General features: G+C 35.9%; 1 protein-coding gene across 2 annotated transcripts in view; it reads left to right on the forward strand.

The window, feature by feature from the left end:
- Positions 1-20550, forward strand: part of LOC149081772 (protein trachealess-like) — a 178851-nt gene that overhangs the window by 25480 nt on the left and 132821 nt on the right. For both annotated transcript variants that reach the window (XM_089237209.1, XM_089237210.1), the window contains exon 2: positions 19149-19193. In XM_089237209.1, coding sequence (XP_089093335.1) covers positions 19149-19193 — 45 coding nt within the window. The remainder of the gene's footprint in view (positions 1-19148; positions 19194-20550) is intronic.

Below are 20550 nucleotides of genomic sequence, written 5' to 3' on the forward strand. Positions count from 1 at the left end.
CATTTAACGACATTTACAGTTTCAGAATGTTTACATATAACTATATTCTACACTGAGCCAGCTCATGACTCTTACCTTATTTAATTGGCTACATTTAATTTTTGGCATTACTATATATAATATATGTCACGGTAAATATGATACATGCGGTTATTATGCATACTTACTTATCATCTCGGTAAGTTTGATAAATTTATCACTTTTACCGGCGAATATGCAGTGTCGTTGGTAATTTTGATACATACTTGAAATTTATTGCCTTCACCTGTGATTATGCATAATACACTAATGTAACTGGTGAATTTGATAAATATGAAAAAACTTTAATATAGTCGGACCCCGATGTAATGATATCATACTTTACGGTCGTACCCCGAAGTAATGATATCATACTTTACGGTCGTACCCCGAAGTAATGATATCATACTTTACGGTCGTACCCCCATGTAATGATATACTTTGCGGTCGTACTCCGATGTAATGATATACTTTGCGGTCGTACTCTGATGTAATGATATCATACTTTACGGTCGTACTCCGATGTAATTATGTTATACATGTATACATGTATTAATGTATTATCATGCATAGTGTACCACATAGTACGATTTATCATGTTTACAAAGGACGCGACGCTTGGGTGTTATGCATAATCGCCGGTAAAAGTGATAATTTCTCAAATACAGTGAAATCTCGATATAACGGTACTCTGACAACCAGGAAAAAACATCGTTGTTGAGGGATTATCCTTCTGTCGAGCGGCAGCAGTTTAATATCAGGGTATGGAAATTTCCAAACAAGACTTGAAAAAATATATCGTTGTAGAGGGATACCTGGTAGGGCCTCAGAAAAACCAATTGGCTAGGAGGGCCATGATGTTCTTAAGACGACCCTAGCACTAGAGAAGGCCCTCCTGGCCGTGCTTGGTGGGCCCATGCGTTAAGACAACCCCCCTGGGGAATTTTATTAAAAAAATCAGGCAATATATATTCTTTCTTCAATTCAGAGACCAACAAAATGAGTGAAACAGCACTCAGTGCTTAATAATTAATAAATATCCTCCGTTGAGAAGCACTGGAGGTGTGGTTCTGTATTGGCTGGAAAATAATTGTTGTTCATTGTTGGCGCAGTTGTGCCATCGTTTACAAATATATGTAAAGGACATAGTGAAGGATGCGTCCTCATGTCCAAGTTTAAGAATTTCTGGTAACTATATTTTAACGCTACCTCCCGCAAATTTAGTAATTAAGTAATAAATAATAATAAAGAAATAAATAATTTTATTGTGATTTAACCAGTAGGTCCTTCAACGAGTGTCAGTTCGTTGCTATTTTTTACAGCCAAATTTCCAAAACATACAATGCATTAGGAATATAATAAATCATATAAAGTGGTGTCAGAAAAATTAATATAATGCGATGTGAAAAAAAATGAATGAATTATATACACATAGAATAAAGATGATCTTAATATTCGGACAAATTATAATAGGTAAGCATACATATTAAGCGGACAAAATTTTCTGTTTAATACATGGAATTCAGTCCAAACAGAGCAAGCCTAGGCGTCAACATAAATATTGAGTGTACATTGTCAGTTGTCGAAAATAATTGAACTATAATATATTAACAGAACCTGAAGAGAGATTAAAATTTTTGGATCTGGGATGAGAGTAAAAAATGGCATTGAAAAAATACATGTGATTCCAATCCTCAAAAACCGAAATGTTGCAACATGTACAATTGTTTTAGTGCGATCTATAGAAATTTTTGTTATCATTAATGAAAATTGATGTCTGATTAAATATTAGTTGGGCAAATACCCTTTTAACTGAGATATGAAAAAGGGGGAAAAATGAAATCTTCCATCAGGAAAGTTGTTTTAGGAAAGCTTTTCAGGAAAGCTGGATGAACGCAAGTGTCGAGGAGATATGATCGAAGTGTTCAAAATTTTCAATGGGATGGATAGGATGGACCATGAACACCGCCAATCGACTGCTTTTCCAAGGGGACACCAGTATCGATTGGTGAGGGACAATGCAAGGTTATGGTGTTGCAGGGAATTTTTCTCTAATAGCGTTGTTAATAAATGGAATAGCTTACCCCCGGAGGTAGTAAATTGTAACACAATTGACACGTTTAAAAAGAAATACGATAAGCATGTTGGGGTAAATCAAGAAGCTATCCATTCTTAGAATAAGAAAACCATAAGTATTCTTTATAGGCATTGTATAATATTTTATGTATATATTGTTTATAATTTTTGTTAATTGCATTTTTAATTGGGTTGCTGTATTTTTGAAATATATGACATCCATATTTTTATGGGCATCTTGCCACCTCGTTGGGCATTTTGCCTGTTGTGGCGTTCTATTTGTATTTGTATTATATCTTTATAATGAGAAATTTTTTTTAAGTACACTGCTGGGCACCCAAATTGCAACACCAAGAAAGACAAGAGATATCGCAACAATATTTATTATGTAGTTAACATGTTGACCAAGCATCAAATGATTAAATTTATAGACTTCTGTGAAGTGTGGTTCCTGCCAAAATCAGTAGCCAGCGTAGCCGCCATTGTTGGAGATCACCGCTGCCACACGCCTCGGCATTGATTCAAAGAGACTTTGGATGTGTTCTTGGGGTACAGCAGACCAATCAGCTTCCACGCGTTGCCAAAGTTGATCTGGTGTGGCAGCTGGGGATGTAATCTGGGTCAATCGTTGAGCAACCATGGACCACATGTTTTCTATCGGCGAAAGATCCGGAGAGCGAGCTGGCCAGGGAAGCAATTCAATCTGGCGATTGACGAAGAACCTTTGGACAATGCGTGCCACGTGTGGTCGCGCATTATCCTGTTGAAATATGGCTGTGGGTAAGCCCTGAAGGTAAGAAAGGACAACTGGCTCCAACACCTCGGAGATGTAGCGCTGGCTTTTTAAAGTACCGGCAATGCGTACTAGAGGAGTGCGAGAGTGATATCCAATACCGCCCCATACCATAATACCCGGTGCAGGACCAGTGTGGCGGTGCATAACGCAGCTGTTCAGCATCCTCTCTCCACGGTGTCTCCAGACTCAAATCCGACCATCGTGGTGTTGCAGACAGAAGCGTGACTCGTCAGTAAAGACAATTTCATTCCATTGTGCCGTCCACATCCTTCTTTCATCGCACCATTGGCGGCGGAGACGTCTGTGGTTCTGCGTCAAGGGTAGACGAAGCAATGGACGTCTTGCGGACAGACCACTCTGCTGTAAACGGCGTCGAATGGTACGCGCAGACACTGGATGATGCAGTACAGACTGAATGTGCTGTGCTATGGTTCGTGATGTGGCTGAGTGATCCGTCACTGCCATACGCACAATACGCCTGTCATCACGTGAAGTGGTGCACTGAGGTGGATGCGATCGAACACGTCGGTCCGTCGTACCCTCCTGCATCCAACGATCACATATCCGCATTACAGTTGTTTGGTTTCGTCCAACACGACTACCGATTTCCCTGAAAGATAATCCACAATCTCGGTAGGCCACTATCCTTCCTCTGTCGAACTCGGATACTTGATCAAAAGATGATCGCTGTTTTCTACGAGGCATAATTGATCGTTTTTTTGAAAAAAACCACAAGAAAAACACAATTGCCGTACTTCAAATCGTCGAAATCTCCAAGCCTTAAATAGCGCTTTGAAGTGGCGCCACAGGCGCGCGTGATGTGCGTCTGCGCTGAAATTCTAATCATTTGCATATCTCACCTCCGCTAATGCATGTTGTAAATTTCATATTATTTGCATGCTTCCTTCAGGGTGTTGCATTTACGGTGGCCAGCAGTGTATTTACATTACGGGAGAAATCAGTTTGGATACTCTGACTTTTTATACTCTAGATAATAAGCGCGGAAGATAGGCTTTTACAAGACCTATACTCAGATTTTGTTGAATCCAAATAAAACCAAAGCCAGCGTTGGCAAGAATATTTTTAACTTGTAAAGCCTAATTATTTTTATTATTGGTGGACGAATTGCAAGAGTAACCCGGGGTATTTCTAGAAACTATCAATAACCTCTTATCGAAAATACTAAATATTTGATCCATTTTATCAATAAATTGTAATACCCAAACGGGAGATGCATATGAGGCCGTTGAAAGCAAAAGGGAATCAAAAAATTTTAAGGCCGTGACCAAGGAATTATTATGAGCTCCTCTAAGTATTTTTATTACTGGTAGTATAGTTTTGGACTTTGCCAGAAAGTGTGAGTGTGCTGTATGAAATTTGCCGGAACTTGAAAGGGGGACCTCTAAGTGCATGTAAGTCGAAGTGGTAGTTAGTTGTTGAACCCTAAAATATCATTCATCAAATTTTACCAATTTTCCTGATTTTTGAATAAAATAACTTGAAAGGAAACATTTTATTTTCTGGATATTATGCTGAGGTGAACTCGGAAACACAAGTCATCTTGTCTCCTCTGGGACTCGAACACAGGCCCTCTTTCATACCGGGCAAGCATGCTACCATCTACACCACTGGAGACACGACCCTGCCTTCCTTATTTCACGCACTGTGGCGTGAGGCACTGAAGTAGAGACATTAGTAGCCTCCCTTAACTTCAGGAATTGGGCCCCAGGTAGGACGGGTTAGAGAGATATAGATGGCTCTTTTCTCAGCCTAAGATATCAAGGAAACATTTTATTTTCTGGATATTATGTTGAGGTGAACTCGGAAAGAAAAGTCGTCTTGCATGACTTTTCTTTCCGAGTTTCTACCCGGCATGCAAGAGGGCCTGGGTTCGTGTGCCGGCGGAGACAAGATGACTTTTCTTGCGTGCGCGCATACACACCACACATTCTATAGTCTCACATAATCTCGTTTTAAGTGAGAGACTTCTCCTCACTTCACTCTGCCTTAGATGCGATTCCCTCCATAAGCTCTTGCTGTTGCATGCAAAGGAGATCAATTAGTCATCTACGGTCAACTCCTGGCCATATTCTACCATCAGTTCTTGAATGTTGTTCTCATGCAAATCTCCAGTGCCATGGTCTTCGCAAGGACACGATCTCTTCGACAAATGTTTGCTCCTGTTCATGGGCTAGCCCCCCCCCCCCACCCCAAAGTCACGTTCAATAACGCAATCAGCCTACAGTTTTCATCAAGCAGAATTAAAACAAAAAAAAAACTTCAAGCGCACACACGCGTGGTTGCAATGCTACATCTAGTTGCGTATCGTAAACAGTCACGCTTGCACTTGTGTTTATTGTTCAAGTGAGGAACGCTGACCGGAGACTGTAGAAGAGAATATTGCTCACAATTCTACAGTGCTTGTGTGGACGAAAGATAGAATCCATCAGCTCAATTGGCATAACGTGAAAATAAGTAACTAATGCGCAAAATCTTTGCTCGTTATGCGAATCATCGGTCGTTAACTGAAGTTCCACTGTACCTATTGCCATATTATAGGGCGATATCCACGCAGACAAAAATATGAAATATTTGTCTCTTGTGTGAATTTCTTTGTGGTTGCTTCTTGTAAGAAATAACGTTTTGTTCCAGCAGTGATTTTTTCGTAACAAGTTTACTCTCTCTCTCTCTCTGTGAGAAAATGTAAATTATGTTTCCAGTGAAAAACACCATTAATCAAAAAATATATATTTATTCCAGCAAGGGGAGGAAAAGTATTGTTATTATTACTTTCGATCATGCAGTAAATATTTGAATTTTCAGTCTTCTTTTTTCCCACCGGAGTTACTACAAACTGCGCAACTGGAGTCAGACATTACGTACACGGCGGTTTTGCTCTCTTAAGCGTAAACAGGATAACAAGGTACGAAAATATCATGGTCTGATGGAGCCGCAAAATAGCTATCGGTAAAATTATAATAATAAAAAGAAAATATATAAAGAATTTGTGAACTTTCTTCTCTTCTTTTGCAGAGTTAACTAACGCTTAAGTAGGAGAAAGTTTTCGTGTATCCATATCATTACCGGACTGTTATCCCCGAATTTCAAAGTCGATTGATCAAAATTTTATAGGATTATTATGTTTCTGCGCTTCCGGAATATTTTTTGAGAAAAATTGTGTTTTTGTTTAAAAAGCGTGGGAAAATTTGTGATTTATATGGTGATGTTCTACGACCTCAAAACATTATTGGATTTTGAAGTAGTAGTTCTGTCACTTATTGCAGTAGCTATTAAACTGTAAAATGCACCGAGATTTTTCACAAAACAACGGAAAATCCGGAATTTTGAAACCATTGTACTTGGTACGAGTAATGAGTTTTTGTTTTAACCATTTTTCATCGGCATTGCAAAGATCATTGAGCCCCAACCCCCTGTAAAATGCCATATCTTTCTTTATGAAGTAGGCGTTATTCTGATTTACAGCAGTAAAAAAGATAACGGACTCGCATCGCGAGGATCCGGGTTCGAACCCCACCGTCACCGCAGTGGTGGTCGGCTGAAGTTGGTTTCCCGTATTTCCCAACTTCGAGGCGCAAATGCGAGTCGATCTCCCCATTAAAAAGTCTCGCCACAGAGAGCAACAGGTCTACAACGATAAATCATTCAATCATTACACTTCACTCATAGTTAGAAAAACTGGTGGCAGATGGCAGCACTACGCATAACAAGCATTACACAGAAACAAACTTCACGTCAGGTTTCACTACACGTACACGCACATTCCCGCATGTACCAATTCATTAGAGGTTCCGCAGAGGAATGTGGACGAGATACATGTGGGGTTTAGTAGTGGTAGTGAAAAAGATAGGAAAATTTGTTCCATTGAGAAATCAGCGTTCAAAAATATCTGGGTGTGCCATTCGTAGAATAGAATGCTTTTAAGAAGGCGAGATATCTCGTCAGTGCTGGTGGAGAGAGTGTTAACCCTTCAAGCGGCATTGACTAGATATTTCGCCCCTGCAAAGGCCTCTTATTTTAGCATTGACAAGCCCAGATATTTTGTAAAGTTGATTTCTGAATGAAAAATTTTTCCCTATACCACTTACTTCGCATTTGCTGAAAATCGGGAGGAAGCTTACTTGATGAAAAAAGACATGGCGTTCTGAAAGGGGCTTCAGTGATTTCTGCTGTGCCGCTTGAAGGGTTAATCTCTGATTTCAAAGGAATTAAGATCGAAGATATATTTTTAAATAAACTCGGAGAAGCTGATGCAGTGGAATCTCCCATAACGGTCACTCCTCGTTAGCGGATACCTTTTTTTAATGACGGGCTTGAATGTGCAGGGTGGATGAAAGGTCCTTGACACGTTTTGAGAAATAATAGCAAATCAACCAATTTACTTAAAAAGGTGCGGTTTGCACTAAAATGTTTATCATGGCTAAGAGTTTTTCCTTTTTTTTCGATAAATTTAAAAAAGTTCAAATTTCACTCACAGGTGGTGCTGTGAAGCGAAAAAATTGACATAACACTAAAATGCAACACAAACAGCGCATAAATAGTGTTGATAGCAATTTGCGTTGCATGAAACTGTCACACTTCAATATCAGTGCCTTTTTTTAACTCGGTTTACATGTAAACGGGTGGACGGGTACAAATGTTCAAATTTAGCAGTTTTATGTAACGCAAATTGTCACAAACATTAATCATGCACTGTTTGTATTGCATTTTATGAGTTATATCGAGTTTGCTATTTCACAGCAACTTGAATTCAATTGAAAACAAAAATTCCTTAATTTATCAAAAAAAAAAAAAAAAAAAAAGAACACTTCTTGGCCATGAGAATATTTCAGTGCAAACCGTGCTTTTTTATGCTAATCAGTTGATTTGTTATTAATTTTTAAAATGGTGCAAAACTTCTCTTACGCCCTGTATTTTACCACCTATTAATTACCCGTTAGCGGACATAATCTTCGGTCCCCAAGCGTGTCCGTCATTGAGAAAGTTCACTGTATGGAAAAGTAGTGTTTGTTAACTTAGAAGTTACTAATTTAATGTCTTGCTCAGCTGGAATTTCACGCATCAACCCTTTACTCGGGCATCATCCGAATCAGAAATGACACAGTAGAAATCACCAAACTCGATATAATAACCACAGCCTTTTTCATGTAATAGGCTTTCTTCAGCTTTTGAGCATAAGACCTTCATAAAAACTGAAAAAAATCCTAGGATTCGTCATTTTTGAAATTAGAGATTTAAGGAGGTGAGATATATCTACTCGAAATGCAAAGCGACCGCTTCGGCGAGATATTCCGTCAATGCCGGTGAGACAGTAAAGATATAAATCTTTCTTTTTTTATCATTTTCATCGCAAACTCTGTTGTTCTCCCCAGATAACTTTCCGGATTAAAATTCGCTCATAAAAATAGATTGAAACAAGATAAAGCTAGAAAATAACTAAAATCTCTATAATTTATGTAAAAGATTATTATTCATTCGTTTCTGAACACAAAAATCCATTAGAATCAAATCTCTCAAAATCCCAATAACATATATTCAAAACCATTAATCATTAACGCAATTTGACCAACGTCGAATTAAAGATACGTCCTAACGATTCTCGTTCAAAAAACAATCATGAAAAGACATTTCAACGTGAAATTACAGGAGAGAAAGAGAAAAAAAAACGTTTATCTCTTTTTCCAGTTCTCCATATACACATGTAAATATACATATATCTAAGGAGAACGCCCACGATTGAACACAAGCGAAAATTACTCTTCACCAAAAAAAAGAAAGTGATTACCAAACAGACGCCTTATTTTAGGTTCCTTTACTTACATCCCTCCCAACTCCTTATTATTCAATTTTTTACCCTTTTTTTGCCAGTCTCATACGCACATGTAAGATGTACGCAATCATCGTTGGAAAAAAAAAAGGCAATCCTTTAAACACCTTGTCCCAAGGGCGTGAAAAATCATCGGAATCGTATATATACGAGTGAGTATAATAAAGCCGAGAGTTGAATAAAACGGAAAGGACACGAGGTCTCGGAGATGATTTGTACCAATTCATCCATCCCTGCACCTAAAAAAAAAAAAATGTATAAAAAAAAAAATTGGGTACCAACGTGATTTGAACCCACACCCCCCTACAGGAGCGTACGGGTCTCTTTATCTTGTTAAGTGTACGCGAACCTCCCTCCATTCTTGTATCATTCCGCCACTTGAGAGACCTCTATAGAGTATTCTACTTTTTTTTTAGTATTATTCTTGCTCCTGAGTTTGTAGAAATGTTCAAAATCCAACCTTCCCGGCTATTATACACTTCTGTTTTTTTTTTCATACACATATATTGGAGTTGATAAGCAGCACCGGCGTAGAGTATTCAACATCTATCACTTCAGCCTTATCATTAAGTCTTTAACATCGCCAGTTTCGAGAGAAGGGGAGACACCGCCCTATGACGGATATTCGTTTCTCCGCATGGCAAAGATTAATGTTTTTTTCTCTCCATACTTCTCGGCACATGGAGGAGAAAAGTAAAAAAAAAAAAGACGTGCAAAAAATTACATAAAAATGATCGCAATGGTTTCAAGCACTAGTAAAAAAAAAAGAATCACGACAAATAAAACGCGTTTCTATTCAAAGATCAAGAGTTTTCCTATGTGGATAATTCAATCTGATTCAATTCTTTTCTTTATGTAAAATGAACATCCGTGTTTTATTTAACTCTTGAAAGATATTTGTGGGATCAGAACTTTTTATTAAGTTGGATTGCTTAAAGCGTGATGCTGGAACTTCTCATGATTCTATTTTCAAATCAAATCAAATTTATTCATTTCCAACATACAGAGATTTAGATTAGTTTAAAAAAAAACATATTTATCATCCAGAGGCTGTGATGCCTGTACGGATGATTGGAAATTTACATGATAATTAATGAATAAAATATATAAAGCATACGACATGAACAGAAACATAAAAAAAAAATACACATATACAACATAAAAGAGACAAAATTATCACTGTCAAATAAAAAAAATGCGTAAAGATAGAAAATCAAGAACGAAAAAACATACACAACACAAAAAAGACTAAGTTCTTAATGCATGGCGAGAAATGTAAAATAAAACAAAACATTAGGTAAAAAATTTATGGAAAAAAAAATGAAACTCGCACATGCGTAGACAAACACAAACAAGAACAATTTGTTTTAATTGAAAAAATAACATAATTGAAGTGGCAAAGCTAAATTGAATAAATTTTATTGCTCCTCCTAAAGGTCAAAATAGTCTACATCGTCTATTGAAATTAATAATTTGAATGCTTTTTTAAATGCCGCGTGTGTGGATATATTTTGTATTTCGGTACTGAAAATGCGATTGCAAGAAACTCTTCAATATTTGAATTGATGCTCGTGTTTATTTTTTCACGAATGTGTTGTTGAGCTTTAATGGATTGTCAATAATCCTAATTAACTACAACATTATGTAAGAAAAAGCTGTTTATTTTTCCTCGGATAAAAGTTGTTATTTCTGTGCGTCTTGGTCTGAATAATCATGAAAACGATGATTATTCCATTCAAACATTGATTTTGGTGGGGGGGGGGGATCGATATGTGTAAGTTTTTCCTTTATATCATTGGCTGATCGTGACTGAAATATTCAAAATGACAACAAAAAAAAAGAAATTTTCGCATTGACAATAATTTTAAAGCTGTAAATATAACTTTTAGAATATAGGTCACGTATCTAGACGTCGAATAGAAAATGAAGTTTGAGTTTAAATAAAATTTTAAATTTAAAAAGCAATGGGACTTTTCAATTTTTATTTCTATATACTTCATCTCTTCACGTTTCACCTCCCAAAAGTAATTGCCATGATATTTCCGATATTTTCTCTCTTATATAGATGCTCCAATTCGAGAATTTTTAGTCAAAGTGCTCGTTTTTGAGTGAGCACCTCCTCCCTTTTCCTAATCAGAACATGGTGCCGCTCTGTCTAAACGAAGAGACATAAGCAGGTGGTCAAAGAATTAGGCCATGCTGTTTGAGTAAGCATCCATGTTTTCTTTGAATTTTTCAAGAAGAGCGCGGTGGATACAATATGTTATTTGGAAAAACATTGGAAGTTTCATTTTTTTTATACATTTTTATGTTTTTCCACAAGCTCAAGATGGTTTTTGGCACAGTGGTTATTTAATAACGCGTAAGCATGTCAACAAAGATATCCCAAGCTGCCTCATCGGTCTTTGACATTTTTGGGAAGTTCTTTGCATCCTATGCTTTACTGTAATTAAATTAAACGTACATATGGCGCATCGCATCTCCATATCTCAAACAATTCAAAGAAAGCATGGGTTCTTACTCAAAAGAGCACCTTCACCAGAGGATTCTCGACTTGGAGCATCTATATAGAACACATCGGGGATATCATGACAATTACTTTTGGGAGCTAAAACGTTACGATGAAGTGTATACGGGAATAAATATGTAAAAGTCCCATTATATTTTAAATATTTAAAAAAAAATTATTTGAACTGAAATTTTATTTTCTGTTAAACATCCAGATACGTGATCTAAATATCTTGCGTTCTAAAAGTTATATTTACAGTTTCAAAATTATTATCAATGAGAAAAGCTCTTTATTTTTTATTTGCAATATTCTAGTCACTCCAGCAGCCAATGGTAAATGACCAATTCACAAATGTCGATCCCTTCATCACAAAACCAAATTTTGAAGCATAAAACTGGTGTATTCAGTCGTATCACTGGGAAATGTGATTTGCTAAAAGGACAAAAATTGTGTTACACAGAAGTGAAAAAAGTGCGTTGAAGTGAATTTGTTCAGAGCTGGCTCAGGCAGAACCAGCGTTTTTCAATTTTTTTTTTTGTCTCGCGGATCGTTTAAATTAAAATTTAAAAATATATATAATTTCAATGATTTAATTACAAACAAATAAGAACAAATTATTCTTATATTTGTAATTAAAATTTAATTAAAATTACTAGAAAATATTTCAATTAGATCTCAGACTCCTATGCTTTTGTAGAATAGCCTATTTCATTTTTTCCGGTTCTCGAATTTTTGTTTCTTTAAAAACAAACAAAATTGTTCGTCTAAGAGTCGTTTGAAGTATAAGACCAGCTTAGTACATAAGGCTCTTCATTTTGATTCATGTATTTATTGTGCTTTGGACTTTTAGTCGATTTCGTTATAAAATTTTCGTGGCACGCCTGATGAAAATTATATATATATATAGGCCTATATATGTTCGCGAGATTAATATATTCTTTAGAGATATCAACCGAGAAAAATAAAACGAATTTTTTTTTCTAGATGCACAGAAAATGAGTAATGTTATTATAGTTCTAAGTACATCGAAAAAAAAATAAAAATGTTAAAAAATGAGCTTATTTTTTCCCCCAAAATCGGGGATTAAAAGAAAGATGGGGAAAAAAATTTCTGCAAGAACAAAATGATTTTGAAAATCAGAAAAACTAGAGAACTTTTTTTAAACTAGCACGTGTAAATATGTGCCAAAACTGTTAAAACTCTGGGCAATTTTTTATTACCTAGGGTTTTAAAAGTGATTAATTGTTAATCACAATAATGATTGTGATTTTCATGAATCGTGAATTGGGCAAGGCAGCCAAAAATTGAGAACTTGAGAACCACTGACATAACGGTAAAACTAAAGAGAGAAATGTATGCGTAATGATAATGATAAATAATGTGATAAAATAAATGATAAATTTGTCGCTACTTCTGTGACTATGTCTTTTCGGATGATAATCATTATTTTCTCGTCTTTTAGTAACCTCTATTCTATATATTTTTTTCGATTTTTGCTGTATTGAAGTTCGTTTAAGCAGAGCTAAACGCTGTTCAAAACCAAAATGTTAATATTAAAGTTAAAAAACAGTGGCATCTTTCGTAGGTGTAAGAGCTCACGAAGAAATTTGGCTTGACCGGAGATCGCCAGGATAAACTTATAGCTCAATAAACTTTAATCAACATATATTAAGTATAAAATGATTAATCATTATTATCAATTCATCTCACTCTGATTACTAGTTATTTATCTATCCGGAAAAAATAATTATTAATGGTTCGGAGTATACAAAAAAAAAAAAATTCCTATTATTTATTGAGAAGATTCATGAAAAGTGATCAGAAATTTCAATTAAGGGATCACTAATGATATCGAAATCAATTATTTTTTATGACTAATATGAAATATCAATACCAGAAGCACATAAATTTCCCGGTGAAAGTTAATTTTCTCAACAGGAAAAAGAATCCCAATGACATCTTCGATCCTTTCCGATGAATAATCCCACACCAACACATTGTAACAGGTTGCTCCGATCCATTATTCACGACCGCAGTTGTTGTTATTATTTATCTATTTACGATTCCGTAAATTTTAATTAACATCTTCTCATTTTTTTTTACATAATTATCAGACCACACGATCTAATTTTTCAATTTTCTCTTCGGTCGATAATTAATTTTTTTTTTTGTTTTAAACAAGAAAAAAAGGCAGTATGTGTAAATTGAAAGGGAAGGATTATATTAGAAACGTGTCACGTTGAATTGCCTTTTTTCTCATAATTGAATTAACGCTCGAAACATGTTATGTTAAAAACGAAAAGAAACACCGACATTATATATGACAGAACGAGGAAGCAAGATTACATACACACACACAGTAGTTGTTCTTCTTTCTCGTGGATGGTACGCAATTTTGATGCATATCTTTTCGTGATGAATGCTCGTGCATTTCTTCGGCCCTAAACTCCTCGAGGAAATAATAATAATAATTCTAGCAACGAGATCGTGGGGACCGGACCCCAGTGTTTGGGCCTCTTCTAGCTATTTACCACAAAGTAATTGGAAACTCAGGGCGTTGGGCTGGTTGTGTCTTGTCGATTTGTTCGTCCGACCAGATCTGGACTGTTGATTAGAACAAAAAATAAGACCAACTCCTCCATCTCTTCTTGGAACCACGGGCGGATTCTTAAGTGTGTGTGTGTAAGAGACTATCGCTTTAGCTGCTTCTATTTAAATAAATCAATTAAAATTGGTCTGGGTTATTGGATTTGGTTGGTGGTCAATTACCTTCTTTCGTTATACTATCGTGGAAGATAAATATAATGTTCATTTTTTTTTTAATAATTTTGTCTGGTTTCCTAATCAGTTATTTAAAAAATGTACCTTTCATTTTAAGCCATTAGCTCAATTCATACATCATATTTTCTGAAGAATTTTTGTGGATTAACACAAGATGGTGTTCGAATATGCCCTTGGCTGTCTGCATATAACATTCTGCAGCATTTCGCTATTTCTGTGGGTTTTAATATAGTCTGCTCTTTGCTGTCTTAATAAGACTTCAGAATTATTTGTCTTATTAATTAAGTTTGAAATCACTTCTTTCATCAATTCTGGAATACATTTCTCCGTATTTTTTCAGTATTTCTATGAATTCTGCTAGGTTTGGAGTTTCCATTATTAATTTAAATTGAAACTATCAGAGATGATATAGGAGCAATAATACTGAATATTTTCCCCCTGATTACAGTATAACATGAATTAAATACAAAAGCAAACACCACAATAGGTTTGACCAAATTGGAATTAATGCAACTTAATTTAATGGAAAACAACACACTTGAATTTTTTTCCCAACTATCACATCTGACTGACTCATGCCTGTAGTGTGTACAAACTACCTTCATGAGTGTTTCCATCAGAAATTGTTATATTCATAACTATATCTTTAATTTTACTAAATGAATAGCCGTTGCTACTTGGATGCGGTGCGAAGAGTACCGAAAATTTAGCCGTTTCCCCAAATTTTTGGTTCCATTGCCTTCTTCTTCAAATTTTTCTTCTTTTATCATCGCCCTCCAACAGAAGCCAACACATAGAATCCTACTCCCATAGCTTCTAACATGGACATTGCATTAGCGCAGGAGCAAAATATCACCCACTTTGGGAAACATTGATTCAGAATCCCGTCGTTTTCATCTTAGTAAATTATTTGAGATTAATTTCAGTCAATCCAAGAATTGAAGAATATCCACGTCAAATTCTTAATGCCACCATTCACCTCGTAAAATGAATAGTCAAAGCAGTGACACAAAAATGTCGCCATCAGAGATGATTCGTACGGCCACGCTCAGAAAACGGTCAAGAACTAGAATACCGCGATCACGAATTGGAGTGTATAAGGAAAAGCTAGGAGGCAAAGAAATGTGTACCAATGTGGTCCAGCATGGGAATATGATTTTCGTTTAAGTTGCATCCTAATGATGATTTCTGACAGATTTTAATTATCAAATAATCACGATTTCAAATTAGATTAAAAATTAGCAATTAGCAAGTTAACAATTCAATCAGCATGGCAGGACGCTCTACTATCGTGGACGTTCAGAACACCAATTAACGTGATTTTAATGAATCGTTATACAAGTGTTAATGTTTGATCCAACGCCATCTTACGTAATTTTGACGATTTAGTTGTTATGTATTTGGATATTTATTGAATAAAAGTTGTTCCAGAGAAACCCATGTCCGTAAGGGCAACGACCGATATTGCCGTAAGGCGATGTGATGCTCGGTGCCTCTTGGCTCCACGAAGTGGCAATAAATTTAAATAATAAAACATCTGATTCATTGATTAATTTCGAAATTACCCTGCTTGCTATACATTAAAATTTCAGTAAATATATTACACCAGTCTCAGAGTAAAGTGGTTTCGAAACTACTGGTATAGCTGTCTTGAAATAATGTCCATATATCATGTCTGTGTTTTTCGGGCCCATCCTAGGGCGTAGGATAGAGAGAAAAGACGGATGTCGGGACGTCCGCAGCATCAATAACACAAAAAAAGAGGGATCCAGAAAACTAAGTTTACCTTATGCATGGCCAAAAAATTAGCCTGCTCCGTAGGTGGTTGGACTTTTGGAGTTTAGAATAAAAGCAAATTTGAACTTCTCTTGTGACCCCTTGAACAAAAAACTTTTCTCTCTCTATCTTTCTCTCGCGCATGCTCCGTGTTGTTTTTCTTTTCTCGAACATTCGTGGAATATATACATTGAAAAATAATAGCAATGGTAATAATAATAATAAATGAAAAAGGTATGGAATCGCCGCTTCTTAAACTATAAATCATTCGGGATGGCCACCCGTGGCCTACACAACTGTGGGCCGATTGTTTCTGACGGCTTTCGCCTTGGTCCAGCAGCTCATAGACAGTTGATACAATACGACTTGATGGAGGCAAAAAAAAAAATAATAATAATAATAATAAGCGCGTATTTTTCAAAGAAGCTCGTTAAGAACCACACGTTTGTGCGCTTTTCTTTTCTTATTCCAGGAAACTAGAACAATTTTATTTATGGTCAGCTATCTTAACATTCTTGCGTGGGAGAATTCACACTTTTGCTCATTAATTTTGAGGTATACATATATCATGCCTTTGATTAGACTATGTTTTCTTAGAGAAATCACCTTCATTTTAAAATTCCAGAAAATGCAGTTGTTAATCTATAGCGAATTCAATTTTAGAACTCGACAATGAAACATACAATATTCAGCGTTAGAATTAAAGAAATAAAGTCCCTGGTCCTTGGGACCGAGTGAAGAAAGCGTGAAGACCGCGTGAAAAGAATGCCGCTTAAAGCCTCTACACTTGTTTTCCGACAAAGCCACAACACGAAATCAACACTTATGGTTTATCGGACCAGTCACGATGTTTATACAAATACAAATACAACGCCACAACATGCAAATTGCACAACGAGGTGGCTGACTTGAAAACATCATGGATCCCCGAGCCATTTTTTGGAGGCCCTACCTACTACTACTACACCACACATGCACCCCCCCCCCCGCGGAACCCCCCAACGAATCGGTACATGCGGGAATGTGCGTGTACGTGTAGTGAAACCTGACGTGAAGTTTTGTTGTTTCTCTGTAATGCTTGTTATGTGTAGTGCTGCCATCTGCCACTAGTTTTTCTAACTATGAGTGAAGTGTTATGATTGAATGATTTATCGTTGTAGGACTGTTGCTCTCTGTGGCGAGACTTTTTAACGGGGAGATCGGCTCGCATTTGCGCCTTGAAGTTGGGAACCACAGAAAACCAACTTCAGCCGACCACCACTGTGGGGTTCGAACCCGGATCCTCGCATCGCGAGTCCGTCACTATAACTGGTTTGCGGACCAGTATGTCTCATAAGTGTTGATTTTGTGTCGTGGCTTTGTCGGAAAACAAGTGTAGAGGCTTTAAGCGGCATTCTTTTTTAAATTACATTTTCAGAAAACATTCTGCAAAAGATATTCTCTTATGGGAAGATATATACTAAATGGTTTGCTAAGATTCAAATGGCAACATTAATTAAGAAATAATTGAAACAAAATATGTCTTCATTAAATGCACGTGTCCTTATTTTTTAGCATATTCAGCAAAAAATAAGACATTTTCACGTGTCTTGAATGCCAAGACAGACAAAAAAAAAACAATTCTGGAATGCTCTATCAATAGACCTTCAGGAAGAAAGGGTGAAAGGAACAACTCACATTTTTGTCCGACAGAAAAGATTAAAAAATTAATTAGCTTAATAAATGAATTAACTAGTTTAGCAATTAATTAGCTCAAATTAATTCAATTTTATCCTAAAGGATTGAGAATCAGCTGATATTCATAACTCAAAGGGATATTCTGATGCAATGCTATTTCTTAGACAAAAATTCAATAAAATTTCAGTTTAATTTATGGGAGCATAAGAGACTAAGATGACATGCAAATGTCGGAATAATATCAATTCATCAAATGGATGCAAAAGGCACCTGATGGCACATATACAGCATATCAAAACCAGTTTCACTCATAACATTTTTTAATTCCAGCAGACGCGGTTTTCTAAATATTTTTTTACAATGAATAAACGATTATTATTCGGCTTTAAATTGCTGAGCAAACATGAAACGACCGAAGATCGGCGATTTTGCGATGGGTGATTCTTCTGCGATCAACGTATCAAGGGGAGATATTCAGCTACTACTTCAACTCGAAGGTGCATATGCGCCCTTGAATGGTTGATGGCACATATCGCAGCAAATTCGTCGGGAAAAATACATTTGTTTTTGGTGAAGGCACTCTCTAAAAACATCCTCTACCGACATTGCTATTGGGGTTCGACAGCACATTCTATGATAAAAAATTTCTTACGAAGGATTTAACAACTGGCTGTTGCGAAGATATATTTTGGCGTGTGTATATATATATTTTGGCCACCAGAAATGGCTGCCACCAGATGGCAGCGTCAGCAGTTGTGAGCTTGGCCTGAGTCTGGTCCGGCCGTCCATGTACGGTCCCTTTCAGTGTACACGAGCTCCAAGGAAAGATTGAGAGATTCGGTGCCTCTGTAGTCTAGTGGTCTAGGGCGTTCACCCGGAAAGTGAAAGGACGTGGGTTCGATTCCCCACAAAGGCAGTTGAATTTTCCTTCTTTCCAAAATATATCTTCGCAACAGCCAATTGTTAAATCCTTCGTATGGGAGCGGAGAGTGACGTCATCCTCGCAAAAAAATTCTTGTTTATAGGTATCTTATATATCACCTCCTAAAGTTTGTCCCATGAATTTAGAATTGCCCTGTATTTGTGATCTATATTACTGTATTCTATCATTGAGTTATTTTCTCATACATGCATTTAATTACGAGTAGTAAACGCCAAAAAAATAAATAAATCACCAAGAAGAAGAAGGAAGTCTTCATCAGATCAGCAATAACCGCTCATTTAATTGATTTGATCGGTCATTTCGTTGCGTTTGATCGGCGCTCATTTTCAGTCTCATTAGCTTTCAGAGCACGTTTTTTGTTTTTCGCGCTTTCCTGTATGAGATCTTAATCCTCCCCTATATGATTTCTGAATAAAACTTTCCTGCTATATTGCAAGTTCTCGTAATATAGCGTCTATAAAATAAACATCGTAATTATATTTACAATACTAGAAAAACCGTATTACTATTTTAATATAGAGTTTAATTCAACTTCATATATTATGTGGATAGACTTGATAAGACTTAGCATAGAAACGAGAAAATAAATGTTTTTTCGAATGATAATGATAGTATTTATTTTTATAATTTTATTGTTTTATTATTCACTTAATATTGTTGTAAAACTTTTATTATATTGAATCATTCATTATTCACATGATTTATTTTTCTCCATTATTATTCACAGGAAAGGGCATGACGACAGTCCGGGTCCACCGGTAGTTCAAACACGGTGAGTGGTCATTTTGTGATGAACATCTATTATTTATTTAAAAACAAAGCAACAGGCCAAAACTCAATTACAGTTTCCTTTAAGAAAAACAATAAAAATGTACACAAACCGCGTATAGTAATATTCCGCCACAAATACGGAAAAAAAAAATCCACACAAAGATAACAACAAAATATGTATTAGCTAACAATACAACTACAATACCTTTGTGAAATCAGTATGAATGACAAATATCAAGATGTCTAGGAAGTTTATTATGAAATTCAGAAAATTCTGTTTAAAGCACAGTATTGCAAGTCTTGACGGTAAAATGAAAAACATGATCTGCTTTTACGATTCTATATTGAAACAAATTTCATTGAGAATAAATGTGCAATGAATGGGGATATTCATTAGTTTCATGAAAAAAATAATTAGCAAGTGGGTTTCTCCGAGTTTTTTTGCAAACTGGATGATATCGAAAATGCTGCTTAAATGACTGGCAGAAAAAAACTCTATTACAGATAAACCATTATAAATAAAACTATTGCAGTTTTTCTTTAATTATAAATATTTTAAAAATTATTTTTATTGGTTTTACAGACTCATGATAATTGTGAAATGGGTTCAAAATGATTGATGCAAATATGTAACACTCTGTAATAGTCTTAAATGATATTCCTCTCCTTAAAAGCTCGTATAGAATCTTACACCGCGTATCCATGAAGTCCTTTATCACGCCTTTTTCGTCTCAATCGTTGGCGTAGATAAAAACTTCAATTTGAAATTTTTTTTTAGATGAAGTAAATGTTCACATTTTATGGCACAGAAAATCGGTCACAAATCGGTTTTAATGACAAAATTTAATTGTTTACATTTTTCCAAATCACAAAAACCACACATCCGAAAAGTTTGTCCTTTTGTAAAATTTAATGCAAAACAAGTTCCATTTGAGTACGGCAAATCTTGAACGTTAAATGCGGGTAACCCATTTTACCCGTATTTAATGCTTTTTTCCCAACTTTCCTCCGTTTTCCGAATTCGAAAATCTCAGTGAATATTTCACTTAGAAACGTGGAATTTTTTTTTGACATCAGGAGAGACAGGGCAACAACATTTTAATTGGGTTTTTGGGCACACAGGGACTGTATAAAAAGTTCTTTTTTTTTATTTCAACTAATATACATGCCCATGCAACATGAATGACACATCTGAGTACTACACGTTATTTGGATACTTTTTCTAATTGGAGGTATGCCTCTGGAATCAATGGTTCGTCAGTAAAATACCATACGCCCTGTTACCTATACACTATATAGTTAACAGGTATATTTCTTGTACCGACCCCTCATTGACAGCAATATTTTGCTCAGTTTTT

This window comes from Pholcus phalangioides, unplaced genomic scaffold (genome assembly GCF_987345545.1).
Source record: "Pholcus phalangioides strain wild (caught in Gottingen) unplaced genomic scaffold, Ppha-v1.0 ptg000009l_1, whole genome shotgun sequence".
Lineage (NCBI taxonomy): Eukaryota > Metazoa > Arthropoda > Arachnida > Araneae > Pholcidae > Pholcus > Pholcus phalangioides.